Source organism: Daphnia pulex, chromosome 4 (genome assembly GCF_021134715.1).
Source record: "Daphnia pulex isolate KAP4 chromosome 4, ASM2113471v1".
Taxonomy (NCBI): Eukaryota; Metazoa; Arthropoda; class Branchiopoda; order Diplostraca; family Daphniidae; genus Daphnia; species Daphnia pulex.
Genome location: NC_060020.1, coordinates 4515373 through 4530824, shown reverse-complemented (window position 1 = coordinate 4530824; position 15452 = coordinate 4515373). Strand labels below are relative to the sequence as shown.

General features: G+C 42.6%; 2 protein-coding genes and 1 long non-coding RNA gene across 3 annotated transcripts; 1 reads left to right on the top strand and 2 right to left on the bottom strand.

The window, feature by feature from the left end:
* Window positions 1-4678: 4678 nt before the first annotated feature.
* Window positions 4679-6458, top strand: LOC124193072. Its single transcript, XR_006874004.1, has 3 exons — window positions 4679-4848; window positions 5034-5135; window positions 5333-6458. It is a non-coding gene; the product is annotated as an uncharacterized LOC124193072 (long non-coding RNA).
* A 101-nt stretch (window positions 6459-6559) lies between these two features.
* On the bottom strand, window positions 6560-11278 carry LOC124193071 (homeobox protein Nkx-2.4-like). Its single transcript, XM_046586723.1, has 5 exons — window positions 9479-11278; window positions 9176-9390; window positions 8610-8705; window positions 8401-8490; window positions 6560-7723 (listed from the first exon to the last, which is right to left on the bottom strand). Exons 1-5 carry the CDS (start codon window positions 9981-9983, stop codon window positions 7145-7147), a joined length of 1485 nt encoding a protein of 494 aa, XP_046442679.1. The 5' UTR covers window positions 9984-11278; the 3' UTR covers window positions 6560-7144.
* A 651-nt stretch (window positions 11279-11929) lies between these two features.
* On the bottom strand, window positions 11930-15395 carry LOC124193070 (N-acetylgalactosaminyltransferase 7-like). The gene is made up of 12 exons (XM_046586722.1): window positions 15165-15395; window positions 14848-15103; window positions 14540-14772; window positions 14315-14481; window positions 14042-14249; window positions 13802-13978; window positions 13585-13702; window positions 13390-13515; window positions 13109-13330; window positions 12759-12857; window positions 12559-12684; window positions 11930-12461 (listed from the first exon to the last, which is right to left on the bottom strand). Exons 2-12 carry the CDS (start codon window positions 14980-14982, stop codon window positions 12324-12326), a joined length of 1749 nt encoding a protein of 582 aa, XP_046442678.1. The 5' UTR covers window positions 14983-15103; window positions 15165-15395; the 3' UTR covers window positions 11930-12323.
* Between the last annotated feature and the right edge of the window lie 57 nt (window positions 15396-15452).

Below are 15452 nucleotides of genomic sequence, written 5' to 3'. Positions count from 1 at the left end.
GGCCGCCGGAATAAAAGGTCGGGTATATTATCTGTTGAAAGAAACCATGGCAGCGGACATAATCATTGGAGAACGATCTCTCTCCCACCCTCACTATACAGTATTTATATATGCTGTAGTACTAAACGTGTGTGTGTGTATTTTATACACTATACACATATATATAGTCCGTTCTGGCCTCCCCTCTACGCTGTAGCAGAGGGTGAAGAGTTTATCTTGTAGTGTCCAGTCTGGTAGAAAAATAGATTTCGCAGTCCATCCGCTAAAGAAAATACGAGTTTGTTGTCGTGGGGTAGGGGGGGGAGACGATGGGGTGACTTGGTGAAAGTCCATGAGAACTCGGATGATTAGCTGCACGATTTTCGGTGCCGCGGGAATTCCAGGAAAGTTTTTCATCCATCGCTATTTGTAAAAAAATAAAAATACAAATGAAATGGGGAAATAAAAAAGAATCTCTTTAGCTCTTGAAAAAGTTTTTATCGAATGGTCGCATCTGTTTGTACAGTAGCCAACCAAACGTGGGAAGCCACATACGTCCCTCACTCCCTCCCGCTCCTCCTCCACCATATATCGAGCTTGCTGACGCACTTCTTCTTCTTCTTCTTCTTCTTTTTACCCCTCGGACTTTCATTCAAAGAAATGTTGTGGTCGGCCTCGCGATTCAATAAGATACGATCTTGGATGACATCTCGCCACCACCCTCAGTGTATAGGCCTTTTATAAAGAAAGATCGCTATCATCCTATATCGGATGATTCAAATTTTCCTTTTTTCGTCAAAATGTGTTCTAGGCCTATTATCGAAAGACACGCGTCGCGAGTCGGATGACACGGCGCGCAACATTTTCCTTCCTTCTTTTTTTTTTGATAAGTCGACAATTATCCAAGTCTCCGATTACCCCCGTCTCTCTGCAACTGCCAAGTCAAGTCAAAGTCAAGTTGTCTAGTTTTCCTAATGGCGCACTTCAAAATCAAGGGGGGCGTTAAAATGCAGCGCATTCAAAGAGGAAAAATAAATTGCTAGGTTTTCAAGGAAAATATTAAAACTAACTCTTTTCCTTGGAAATGATCGTGTCCTCTCTGTTTTTTTAAAGGAAGAATAAATATTTAAAAAAAATGTTTGTCAAAATAAATAAATAACAAGAGTACACACACAAAATAATAATACGACGAGGCCAAAATAGAGAGGACATCCGCACGCGCACCAGTGTAAGTCTAGGGTTCGTTAACTGTGTCTTGTCAACTGTGCACAAACGCAGAGGCTTCTACCAATCCCGTACGGTCTCTACTCTTATGGCGTAATAACGACGACAGGCGGGAGCGTGCTGAACGACCCGGAACCAGCAGGTAGGAGGGGTGGTGGATGTCGTGTCCTAATTTCATCTCTTCTCTCTGCTCGGCTTTCGACATCGATTTAGCTATACACACACACACACAAAGTCCGCGTAAAGTTGTTGCCCGAGACTATACGACTAGATACATTTTAAGGACTTTAATACGCCCAGATGCTGCTGCTTCTGCTGCTGGTACTTGCGCATGGACTTGCACAAATATGTGAATAAGAGATGAATAGAGTTCTCCTTGCCTAAGGGCTAGATTCGAGTGCACTTGTCGATGAAATGAGGCATTATGGGAATTTTTCTTTCTTCCAGCTTTTCAAACTTTTTCTCTCTCTCTCTCTCTCCCATCTTCTTCTGAAATTCTTTTCTTGTTCTTTGATCTGGCGACTGAGTGAAATCAGCTCCTTCGACGTCGATCCGTATCAAAGGGCGGATGCTAGGATCCGACGACGACGCCCCTGATGCCGCAGATGCTGCGGGTTCTTCGTCTTCTTCTTCTCCATGGTCCAATCAAGTTTAAAATGATGGAGTGGCAAAATGTTCTCTATTGTGTTCAATCGAGTCGGCTGAGTTCAGAAGAGGTCTTCTCAAGAGCATAGGGGAGGAGTGTATACACACGATGGAAGAAAAAAAGGAAAATCGAAAAAACTGTTGGGTCCTGCAGGGTTGGACGAAACGTATGCGTCCTATATATCTCCCCTGGGTTAGCTTTGCCAGGAGCCTCAGTCAGGATCCCTCCCTCTGTCTTTCTCTCGATCCTTGGAGTGGCCACTTGAGCGGGGGGGACAAAAAAACTCGAAATTGGCAACTGCACCGGCGAAACCAACGGTTTCCATCTATAGTATATATCTCGCCCATCCATCTGCCGGCAGGCCACCATCCTGTGCTGCTGACGAATTTTTCGTTATATCCTAGATATATTTACTTACCATAACTTAATCTCCCTCTTGTAAATTTGATCGACATACTTGCTGCTGCTGCTTGGCTCTCATACCGACCTTTTTTATTCTTTCACGAGCACATATCAAGTGGGTTGGAAAAAAAACCTATACACCGCGTTGATATTGAAATTGTAAATACTTTTGAAGCCCTCTTGTGATTGCAACTGTGGGTGTAGTACGTATATAGGGAGTTGACGAGTTGTCGAGTAGTAGGTTAGAGTTGGGAAATTAGTAGACAGACACAAAAACTCTCGCGGCAGCTACTGCTGTGCGCACGGGAACAATGGACGACGAGACGGCCATCTGGCACGTATTTTTCTATTTTTTCGTTCGGGATGAATTCGATCGGCAGTCTCACGGGGGGAAACAACACAACGGGAAAAGAATCCAATGCCGATGCAAAGAAAACAACATTTCCAGGCCTTGTGTAGGAGGAGGTGTGAAGGGGGGAGCAGAGTCTACGGGTGAAATAGGCAGACAGCAGAGCGAAGTGAATGTTGACTGAGTCAACACCACCGTCTCCTCCATCAGCAAGTAAACAACAGCAATGAGAATATATATATCTCACTTTGAATGGTCGGGTCTTCTATACTCTATATAGCCTACACATCCATCGCATTTCTTCCGTGTGGATCTTTCCATCATTCACGAACGGATGTCCTTTTTTTGAGCGAGGGTGATGGAGACTTGATTAGTGTTTGAAATTTGATTGTGTTTGACTTTGGTGTGAAAATTACGACGTCTTTCCGAAGGAATCGAAGGAAAAGCTTATAGGCCCCATTCATATAGCCGGAGAGAGAGTCTAGAAGACGAATAGAATAGAGTGAGGGCCTAAAACGAGCAAGAGAGAGAGAGAAGGGTGAGCGTCTTTATAGACACAACGGATCGAGACTGTTTAAGTCGACAGCAGTACAGTTCTCGCTAATCTGTTTAGACAGCTAAGTAGAACTGCTGCTGCTGGATTGCCAACCGAGAGTCGAAGCCTCTTGAGATAGATCGAGTCGTTTTTACTATTCTCTTTTTTAATACCTTAGACCTCTTCACTCTTTCCCCCATTTCTCTATTTCTACTGTTGTCATTTCCCTTCTAGTCTGTAGAAATAATAATAATAAAATTCAGACGTCATGCCTCCTTGTCCGCGCGAGGGAACCGGTTACATTCCCTACATCCGCATTGTACATATAAATAAATACGCGGATAGCCACTGTTTAAACTGCATGTCGCTGTATATGTTTATATGTGAGCGTGAGCGCAGCAGCGTAATAATAAGAAATAGATATTTTGGTCTGGCGTCGCCAAGTTCTGTAACTGATGACCAGGGACGTCGCTAGCAGGTCGATTATTACAGAGTGGGGCTCGTCCCTCTCCACCGACTGAAAGAGAGGGTCAACTATACCGCCTCTTATACGGTTGCAGTGACCTCCATCTTGTTCCATAGTGTTAGCTCTATGTAGCAGCCAAAGGCCTGGCTACATAAAAATTAGAAGACACAGGGCCGAAAGGGAAAAAGAAAAGGGTGCTGCTGTGCTGCGCAGGGGCCAGCGGTGGGTGTCACTTCAAGCTGACCGCGACCGACTTGATTTGTTTCGGATGGCTCTCGCTATATATCGACACTGTGCTTATTCTTTTCATATGGTAAATTTTTTCTCTCGCTCCCTTCTTTCTTTTTATTGCAAAACTCTCCAATATAAGGAGCGCCCTCCACTCTTTCCCCTTCGTGATGCGGCGCCCACACTTGGTCTGCTCGTGAATGGTCCTCAAATCGGTCATATCTGGCAATGTTCAAGGCAACTTTGTGTCTGCTGTCACTTGCCATCACTGGATATGCCGAACTCAACGGGGTTTTTCCGCTTCCATCAGGCCCGCGCGCGCGCGCATTCTTACAACTTTTCTCTTTTATTGGCAATTTTTTGCTTGTGTCACTGCATTCGATTCAAATAAAGAAATTAAGCCTTTTCGATTCTTTGCGTGGGCTTTCCGATAAATTGGAGGCAAACAACTACCATATGGAAACTATTAAGCGAATATTTTCAAAAAAAATTTTTAATTTAAAATAGCAAGAGCAAAAAAAAAAAGGTCTTATCATTTTAATTAGGGGCTTGTAAAGTAAAAGACAATCATTAGTAATATCTGTTAAAATTGTTTTCTTTTAAACTTACTTTAACGGAGGGTATTATATTGACTTATTGTGGCGGTTTCGGTCTAAGGGGGCTGGTAGGTAGGGGGCTGACAAACTAAAAATCCCAATTCGTTTCACGATGTCGAACGCGGGTGAGAAAACCGTTTTTATCGTTTATCAGCAGCGGTTTGGATTTGGGGTGGGGGGTCGATATTATTTCTATCGATATCTTAACGAAACGATGGCTGATTAGAAGATTAGTGTCGTCTGCTATCTGCTTTCGTTTTGTTTCAAAGTTTTGAAAAAGAGACAAAGTTCAAGATTACAAAGAAAACTCCTCTTTTGAAAACGTACGTGGTTAGAACAACAAATAAAATTTGAAAAATGTGATCGTCGAGTCAACTCTGATGTCACGACTCTTCATGCTCTCTTCTCCATGCTGTTGGACAGGTGAATAAAACCTAAAACTTAGAATACAAATGAAATGGTTATGCTGGTAGCTTAAATAGAAGAGTTAAACTCTGTTCCAAATTTTTTAAATTGTAATTCCTGACTAGCATTTATCAAGTAAGCAGTAAGCCCTCTGTTGATGCATGGCAGTTTAATTGCACTATGTAATCTTCTCCTTTGTGTAGATTTATTGAGGCCTAAGCCAGATATCATAACTACAGGCTATCCAGTTTCGCTTGGGCTGGTATTGACCTGTCACCAGCAACAATCTTATTATCATCGCTTGGGTAATAATTTTGTTACTATTATTAACCTGTGACCTGCCTAGGTATATGACTTACATAGATGGAGTGTAATACATGTAAACCTTATATTCTCTTGTTTATTAAAAATAGGGTTTACCCATTGTTTCATTTTGAACTTTCCATACTTGTTGTTTCATCTTCAAATATTTTTCGTAACCCATTTTAAATTTTTAATCTAGATAAACAGCATCATCCCGTTCAAGGCCTTTTTTCCTATCTCGTCTGGTGGATTTTCAACTTTTCAGCGGATGGAAGAAACACTTGTGGATGTCTGGCTGTAATTCCCAGGCTTAAAGGTAGGAAAAATTATCTCCATTTTTCTTTTTTATCTCTTTGCTTGTGTTGGTTATAAATCGTTAGACAGTATGGGGTACGATTATTCCTGAGCTATAGGCGATTGATTGAAACTGTTTTCTCTGGTGGCGTTTTTGTTGACTCAGTCAAGTTTTTTTTTTTTTTTTAACAATTCATTTGTTGAACGACTACAGCTTAGGCCTGGTTTTGTACTCTCAACTTTGTCTGTGGGAAGACAATCAAATTCAAAAATATGTTGACTTGACAATTTTTTGACCTTTTGCCACACCGTCTTCGTTAATTTCCGCCGTTTGTCTTTCTTTTTATCTTACTCAACTCTAAGCAAATCTCTTTAAACGCATCCCGAGCTTATTGTAACGTCCAAGGAATGAGCTGACGGTGTCATTTCAACTTCTCTGACGCATATTGAGCTATAATAAAATGTCGAGCCTGTCTGGAATCCGGAAAGAGGGCACGTATGATAAGCAACCGGATATTGCTTGTTCTCTTCTCCTCTCAGCCTCGCTCTTAGCTCTGCTCGAGGGTTTTGATATAATATCGATATAACGCACCGGATAAGTACTGCTGCTGGTAAACATCCGCGTGCACAACGCCAGGAACGTTGGAGTGATGGGGTATATATTCTACAGCACTGAGCTGATGCTGTAGAGAAGTTGAAGTTGCTGTCTTCACCTCTCCCTCTTGCCCTTTAGACGTAAGCAAAATTCACACTGCATCAGCAACGCACGTGTCCATAACAGCCAGCACCCCTTTCACTCTATAATAAAGATTATAGCAGTGTGTATACGTTATAATACCTCCCTTTTTTTCCGCCCCGTGTGTTAATTCACACAACGTTGGCGCTTATTATAATGATGATGATGATGATGAATTGATGATGACAATGATGACGCGTTGTATGGACACACGATCACAATCACGTCCTATCGAGAGAAGGTGAGGGGAGATGTGGCGGAAGGGATCAACGTTTTCTCATATTTCCGTTTTATGAGTCGTGTGAATGACAAAGATCATCTGACGGGGTATTAGATATAGGGGGATAGATTTGATATGTTGCACAACAGAGAACGAGAGACTATATAGGCTTAAGATGCCGGGGTAAAATGATGTGTGTATTTCAAAGTTAGCATATTTATGTAACATAGTGATGACGTGTTTGTCAACGGATTGGAGGGAGAGAAAAAAAACGTGGGGAATGCACGGGAGATGAAGGGATGGAGAGATTGATTTTATATAAAGCCATCGTGTTCGGCAAACTGGAGGGGGGAATAAGTTGAAACAACAGCAAACAGCTTATACCAACGAGTAGTCTACTAAAAGATGTAAATAGAGAACTAGAAGAGGATGAACAAGTTTGACGATACGCATATAGGGGATAATTCGGACCACTGATTCCAAAAGATTTGTGAAGAAAAATGACATCATATATACTGAATGAAAATTGAAATCGAATCAAAAACGCCACAGTAAATCGGAAAAAAATAACGGGATCGAATAGAGAGAGAAAGAGAGAGAGAGAGTAAGTGAGACAGTCGATTAAAAAATGAGTTAGAGACGGAGCAAACACCGAATAATAATGAACACACGAATATAATGCGGGAGTGGAGATTTAAATTAAAACGAAAAGGTGTGAAAAGGAGATTTTTAATAGATATATCATTTAACAGAAATCGTCTTTACCAACGTCCATTGTGCAGCGGTAGGTACGCACTCAAACTGTTTTGCTGCTGTTGAGCCTGTTGCATTTGGGCGTGCTGGTGATGATGGTGATGGTGGTGGTGGGGATGATAGGGATGCAGCGACGACGACTGAGTGTCCATCAATGCCTGGCGATGAAAGCCGAGCGAGCCGAGAGCCTGGCTGGTCAGATACATGGCCGAAGTGCTTGGGTGGTGCTCGGCAGCGGCAGCTGCGGCTGCGGCGTGATGCAGACCTACTTGCGACTGGGACAGGTGAGCCGCTAGGTGATGATGTGGGTGATGGGGATGATGAGAGTGATGACTTGGAGGAGCGACGCCCATAAGACCCGAGGAGGTCGGTCCTGGACTCGGCGTGCAATCGTCATCGCGGCAACCAACCGAAGACGGCGACGGCTGAGTCCCGAGAGTTGTGCTGCAGGAATTGTCGCCGCCGCCGGCCGACGAAGCCCCGATGGGCCCACCTCCGTTGTTGCTGCTGCTGACCAAAGCCGATCCGTTTTCCGCCTTGCAATCCTTGTTGACCAGTGACGGAACCGATACTCTTTTGGGCGAGTTCTGTTCAATTCAATGGTGGGATATTAATCATCTAGCGTTTCACAACAAATCGTTTCACGGCAATTAGAAATGAAATAAAACTGATTAGATCCATTCAAGAAATGAAACGATTCGGACGACTGGCTCCGTGTGGCTGTGGTAAAGGAGTTGAAACCCTTTCACGAACGGTGCTTTTATTCATAATATCTAGTGGATCGACAGTCAACGACAATATATCTATTATCAGACGCTAATATGCTGTCAGGGATTCCCCCCACATCGCCAAACTGATATGAGAAAATCGACCCGTTTCCCATGAACCGACGGGACGCTTTCATTTGCATTCGGTCAAGCGGAATCCCCCCATACCGTTCTTCTCCCTCCGTGTGCCCAGGCCTATACCCACATACATGCGCATCACTTTAGAGGGGAATATAAGATGGGCTAGGAAAGAGGGAGTCTTTTACACATCTTTTTACATGTCCGGCGTTGTGTTTTCAATAGACTTTTCACCGTCACTCCCCCTCCTTTTTAGTTGAATTTTTCAAGAAAGCCCCAAATATTGGGGTATTTCGTGGGAAATCCTATTGCTTTGCGGCGCATTAGATTCACAAACAGATGAGATCGGATAGATTGGATTATCTGCGATTAACCCCCGCTAGGCACTAACGCTCAATAGAAATGAAATGTTGATTTACCTGTTGATGTTGAGATCCAATATCAGCCATTGCCTTTTCTTTCGCCTGCCTCTTGCATTTGTAGCGATGATTTTGGAACCAAATTTTCACCTATTGTTGATAAGAGAATAATAAGAGTCAAATTTGGTTTCAATCTCGCTAGTTGTTTTTGGTTAAAAGCCGTAATGTTTTTTGTTTATATACATTGAAAGAAAGAGTTTTTTTGTTACCTGAGTAGGAGTCAAATGGATGAGTCCGGCCAGATGTTCTCGCTCAGGAGCCGATAGATATTTTTGCTGCTTGAAGCGCCTCTCCAATTCGTAAACCTATTTTTAAAAAAATTCAATTCACTCATTAGACCTTGAGATGGCTGCTTGGAAAAATACCAGCATGCGTATATAGACTCTTTCATATGTCGTCAGACTCGATTATGACTAGTCATGCTGTCACACACAGGAGCCAGTAAAAAAATACAGAATTCTAAAGGCTTTATTTCTTCTATACGATTATTTTCCGTCACGTATCAATATTGGCTTTGCTGACATCGTCCGATATCTTCACGGACGGCTTCAAATGTGAAAGAAACTCTTGATTCAACTCCAGCAGCTATCGGGTAATTACTCAGCAGCATCGTCAAACCTTACCGAGTCATTCACATTGAATTTAAAGCCATTCACGGTTCTTTTATTTGCTGCTGTTGGACTTGACAAACGAACGATGGGACACGGGCGTAAACTTATTGTACAGTTTTTAAACAAAAAAAAAAGAGTAGGACAATTTCTTTGGCGATTTTTACCTGGGCTTGCGTGAAGAGAACTCGCCGTTTGCGTCTCTGCGCGTGAAGCGGAAATTGCACGCCGCACTGCTTGGGCTCGCTGGTCATTCCGCAGGCCGCGCTGATTCCCGACATGGACATGTTCATATTCATGCCCGTCATGTTCATACCGGTCATGTTCATTCCGGCCATGTTCATGTTGACGGATGGCGCAGTCGAACTCATAAGACGACTCACTGCATAGACGGTAAAATAACAAACATATGAAAATGTTTAGTGACAATCACTTGATGTTAAATTACTTGTGAAAATTCTGAAATTTACCGGTGGAAAGGGTGTAATCGGTTGCGAACCGCGGATCCCCGCTGCTGGTGCTGTACCAAGGAGCCGTTGGGGCACGGACGTCACCAGACACTCCGTAGGCCGAAGCGGAAAATTCCGATGCTCCATTAGTGTACTGAGACCCGGATGTCGTGGTAAAAGCTGACGTCGTGGCCGGAATGTGACCGCCGCCCGAATGCGGCGGCGGTGGAGGCGGATGGGAAGAATGCATTCCCAATTGATGGACGCCGAACGGAGTTGAAACTGGCACACTCATTGATTTGTTGTTATTACTGCCGTCCGTCAAGTTACTGATCGAATTTAGCAGCAGGTAGGATTCGGTTCCGGTGCCGTTGGGTTGTTGTAGCTGTTGGAGATCCGAGTTTTGCGAATCTTCACCGATTGAATAAGGTTTCAATGGACGAGGAGGCAGAGCTACGGTTTCATCCAGTGGGCTCAAAATGTCAGTGACTGAGAAATTTGTTCGGTACTTGGGACTCACGGACATGACATTGGCGTTGGGATTTCAAACCTGCTCCAGTGCGGTGCAATATGTAGAATTTACTGCTAAACCCACTGGTGATGTTGAATAGTTTTTTTTTTTTTTTCGGGAGGGAGTTAAAATTAGAATTTCACGAAAAGACGGAAGAGTTTACCACGTTGGAGGTTTCGAGTCAAATCAGCGGCATGGATATAACGATGCGAATGGATTGGGCAATGAAAACACTCTGGGTGGAAGCGAGAAGAAGTGCGTGGCTAGCTAAGCGGAGTGGCTCTCTCGGCCGAAATCAAGGACGATTACAGAAGATGAGTGATGATATGATGAAGTCGAGAATCTCTTGAGCCACGGTCAAGGATGTTTTTGCCAATCTCTCATCAATCGACACAATCGTTCACCGACACACATGAACTCGATTACCAAGAGGTTCTTGATTTTTGTTCTGATTCTTCTTCACTCTTTTTCCTTCTTCTTCTTCTTTTTTTTACTTAATGCGAAGAGACACTCGACCGCAAAGTGTCGGGATAGCTCTCAGGCCGGCCAGGAGAGAGAGAGAGAAAAAACAACACACGGTAGCGCGCAGAGACGAGAGGCCGATGAAGAAGTCGCTCGAAGAGTTTGAGGGCGCTCAGAGAACCGGTGGCGAAGGTGGTCAAAAAACGGGCGAGAAGACGACGAAGAGAGCTAGAGAGATGAGAGCGCGTGAGAGTCTGGAGAACGATGAAAGAGAGAGAGAGAGAGTCTTGCTTGCTTAATGTTGATCAACAAGCCTGAAGAGGATGATGGGATCACAGGTCAGTTCAATCACTCAACTCACTTGTGTCGCACTCACCCAGCAGCAGCCACTTCCTCAAATGCCTCTCCAAGAGCTCCTCGGCAAATCTTTGAAGCATGGCACTTCACCCTATACCAAGCCCAAGACCCCGGCGACGACCAAGGGCGTATACTTCAACAGCCACTCCATTGGGTCCTCTCCACGTCCAACCAATTCACGCGCAACCGGCCCGGATCCCCCCTCCGCGAGCCGTCCATTGGTTACTCGCTCAGTTCAAAGGGAGGAGCTAGATTCCGGAGGCGCCGCCAATCGCGCCCCTTTCGCTTCCGCGCGCTGTGTGCTCTCTCTCCTGGCTCTACTATTCTTTTACCTCCCCATCTAAAGTTGGCGGTTTCAGCGTCTCTAGCGTCGATTCACGATTCGAGTTTTGGAGTAACGGCAACTTTGAATTTCCTTTTTTCCACCTTTCCTCCAATATTATCTGGTCAGTATATATAAAGAATGTCAATACTTACCATCGATATTGCATTCATCCGCATTGGGTTGACGACAGCACTGAATCACTCGGACCAAGGCCCTACATCGTCTCTCGCACTGGTGGCACTGTCAAACTCGATCGGGAGTTTTGGTGTGTTTTTCACTGTAAGGATCGATCAAGATGCGGAGGAATTTTGTTGGTGAAATTTTTGTGCAGTCATTGTTGCAGACTTGGATGCGTACAATATCAACGGCTAAACTAACGCGATGATTTTTGAAACGTTCGGATCTCTGACGAGGAAAGCTTGTGTGCGACTGTTGCCCAAGAATCCTTCTCGACTCTATGCACTGTGTCCAGTAGGAGATCAATAGCACCCGACTCGGATGTTAAGAAGAACGCAGGGCCGGATTTTAATTAGCAAGCTGGCGCTGAACGCCGGCCTTCTACTACCGTACAGAAACTGAGAGAAAGACTTGATGATGTTGACTCGCAAGGAACTCTAGTGACCGGTCGAGTAGAAGACGCAAACGCAGCTAATTGCTGCCAAGGAACGAAGGAATAAGATAGAGAAAGCAACTCATGTCGTATGATTGCTGAACGATAGTCGAAGCGATAGAGTTTAAGTTAACAATACCGGGAATAGCTTTTAATTATGAGTTGGTAACACTTACTTTAAAAATTAAAAGGTCTATACTCTTCCAGTCAAACCAAACTTGTGTATTTTTAGTGATAATGAACAAACCCAAAATTTTCCCCACAACCACGAACGAAAAAAAAAGCAAAAAGTTTGATTCCAGCAACGCAGTTCAGGCTTCACAAGTAACATATATAGGAAAACTGGAACGCTAGCTGTTGAATGATTGCAACCGGAATGGAGGGAAATAATATGGTCACTCGTGAGAAGCACATCACAGTATACGTAGGCCGCAACAACTTTGGTGTGAAACAGACAAAAAAATTCTTGATAGTTGATACCAAGACAAAAATTAGAATGTGTTATTACAGTAACATTGCATTTTTAACACGCCAAACATTACTGAGAATGGCAAAGGCAGCACAATTGGGGTACATAAGCACAAACGCCTAACTTTCATAATCATTTTGGCTGGATCTCACGAAATTCCCAACGATGGTAGTTGTTGGCAGTGTCACACGGAAGCAGCGTCAAATGATTGTTCTGTGGATGGACAGCCAAACATCGCTTCAGCACCTTATGCAACAGCGTTTTCGAAGTCTAAAATATACAAGACAAATTTAAAAGTTATAATACATTCATGACATTTGTCTTAGGTAATAAATTCTGCATAACATTTTTTTTCTTTAAATTGTACCTCGTCATACTCCCAAGGGCCTTCAACGCTTCCAAGACGACAAACGACCAGCTTAACACCTTGACTGTCTGCATTGACACATCGCTCACCTACACCCAATTGCCCGGCTTTATTCAAGCGGAATAGCTAGGAGACGCACAAAAAGGAAAACAGTATTAACTATGAACATATTAATCAAATTGAAATTTTGTAAACAGTACCTGATTGTTGCCAAAACCATGACAATGAGAAATCCCCATCAAACTTGGGGGTTGATGACCCATGGTATCCAAGCACTGACGCGCAGCTGTATTACGGAGCTAGATAGAAAAGGGTAATTCATTATTTAAAAAATAAATCGATCACAATTATGCGCTTAAGCTAATAGTTCAATATCCGTAAATCAGCTAGAGCACAGTAGTGCAATCGATTTTGGGTTTCTTTATTCTAGACTAGAGATGGAGGTAAACGCCATCTTACGACGAAATTTCCAAATCACGGTAGGAACTTGCTGAATGCTGAATAAATATAAAAAAACGAAAAGGAAACTAAAAAGAACTCTCACACTTACTTCACCCCAATGTAGATTAGCTGGAAGTTCAGGATACTTATCCAGCACATCATAGGCTACCTCTTCCATAAACCACGCGAAACTCTTGCAATTTAATCGTTTCTTCATTTCTAACTGCTGTGTAATGTTGCCCATATCAAGGAAGCGGGCCGTCGGTTCACGCGTGTAAAAGAACTCTTTATACTTATCGTCAAACCACACCTCGATCACACGTTTATAATTCTATGGAGAAGGAAAAAGAATTAATATTGTTATGTGAAATATAACTTTCTAAGAATTACGATGGTGATGAGAGAACCCTTCTTGTTTGCAGCAAGTTTGCCGAAAGTGTAAGGCATGAAACCTCTGTATACATGACCGACACGCGAACAAGGTACCCAAAGAATTTTACCGCCACACTGCCAAATCTATCAATTTAAAGGAATTGATAATGGTTAACTTTTGAAATCTTTTTTGTACTATGTGTAAATGTATACCTTAAATGAAAGCTCAAAATTTTCTCCTCCCCACACTAGGAGACCAGGGTCGTAAGCTCCGATCTCGAGGAAATACGCTCGGTCGATAGCAAATAGGCCTCCTGCGTGGGTTGGAGCTCTGTTGAGTTAAAAGTTTTTAAATTTTAAATAAGAATATATTTAAATAAATAAGCACGAGACAGTATAAGCGGACTACAAGCGAATTAGGTAAACTTACTTGTACGGTTCACTATTATAAGTCCTCGTCTGTGCCTCTCTTTCAGGTACTTCGTTTTCCTTGTACAACATTCCCCATTCAAAGATTCCCCGGAAGTTAGTTTCACCTTGGTATACCGGCCTATACTCAAAGTTTTCGTGATCGATTCCATCAATCAGCGGGACAGTCATGGTAGTTCTGTTATAAATACGAATTATTTTGGTTGTACAGATTCTAATGAATTGATAATGCTGCTCATACCTGTCCAAATATATTGGGTACAGAAGTGGAGGAAGCCAATTAAGTCCCACTTCACAATGTGCATCAAGAAATAGAACAACTTCTCCTCGAGCTTCCTCAGCTCCTCGAGTTCGTGTTCTAATTAATCCTTCGCGTTCCTTATTACGAATGAGACGGACTTTTCCATCGTATCTCTCTATGAAATCCTCCAGTTTCCGTTTTAAATGGGCTTAATTTATAGAAAGAAATTAGAAAACAAAAGTAAGTATACATTTTTTTAAATCCTAAAAATACCTTTCTCACTGAAGTCATCAACCAACAAAACTTCTTCCAGAAATTGTGGTGGGGAACGATCAATAACAGACTGCACAGTTCGTAGAAGTGTTGACCATCCTTCATTGTGAAAAACTATGACAACACTGGCTTTTGGTAAATCTTCTGGATAACTCCAATGTTGACACCTAGGATATAGGATTGATTGAAAATATGAATATCAAAGAAATTCAATAAATTCATTACTCTGGGGTTCTTGTGTCACTTATTGTTCTTGAAAGACTGATTTCATCAGAGACCACCATGTTCATGCCAAATTCAGATATGGATTGACTGGCCTCATTCCTTTGGTCAGGAAGCAGTGTATGGGGTTTTCCTCCTTCACCTGGACCTGATCTTGGAGCTTCTATAGGAGGTTCAAAATTTCCCATTTTATCAGGTGTGAAGACAGACAGTTTTTTAACATCACGGGATTTTGCCTGCATCACAAAATAATGATGATATAACAACAAGGTATACTAATTATACTAAGTAATTAACATATTATACATTACCTTGTGATGGCCATCTTGAGAGTTCACTGCATTCGCTACTGGATTCTGATTAGCAAAGAACAATACACATGCTACCAGCAGCAAAACAGTAATAAGTCTCAGTAACCGTGAACGTCTCAACTGTATGATGTTCATTGTTTTTAACACTTGTTGAGTTACTAGTTATCTACAATTCAACAGCCAAGAGCTACTCAAAATCCTATTTTCTTGTGCATCACAAGCTCTTCTTCAAAATGAATCAAAATGCGACTCAAAACTATTACAAAACCTTGTTTAAAGATTAGTCAGTAGGAAACCAACAACTTTGTTTTAAGTACCGGGCGTCTTTTCCCCTCCACGTCACCGACGTCACAAGCGTTTTGTTTCGAAAAGGAGCAATGTTCCGGTACAGTATGTGTCTAAAAAAGTGCACTCACGTACATCGAAATATGGTTATGGATAACTGGCCAGGTGCTGTCAAACTCAAAAACCTTTGGGGGAAAAAATTTATATAAAAACAAAAAAAAAAAAAATGAAGTAGAAAACACTGCCTTGGCTGAACGAGACATCTAGCAACCGTTTTTGGAACCTCACACATCGCTTTGGCAATCTCGAGTTTTAAATGA

Bases quoted from the DNA above. Each gene is read 5' to 3' on its own strand.
- LOC124193071 (XM_046586723.1), bottom strand. From the start codon at position 9,983: ATGTCCGTGAGTCCCAAGTACCGAACAAATTTCTCAGTCACTGACATT. The intron at 9,391-9,478 runs GTAAATTTCAGA...CCGTCTATGCAG, and splicing joins CGATTACACCCTTTCCACCG to TGAGTCGTCTTATGAGTTCG. The intron at 8,706-9,175 runs GTAAAAATCGCC...TTTTAAAAATAG, and splicing joins TTCTCTTCACGCAAGCCCAG to GTTTACGAATTGGAGAGGCG.
- LOC124193070 (XM_046586722.1), bottom strand. From the start codon at position 14,982: ATGAACATCATACAGTTGAGACGTTCACGGTTACTGAGACTTATTACT. The intron at 13,331-13,389 runs GTAATTCTTAGA...CCTTCTCCATAG, and splicing joins AGGGTTCTCTCATCACCATC to AATTATAAACGTGTGATCGA. The intron at 12,858-13,108 runs GTAAGTGTGAGA...TTTTCTATCTAG, and splicing joins CTAATCTACATTGGGGTGAA to CTCCGTAATACAGCTGCGCG.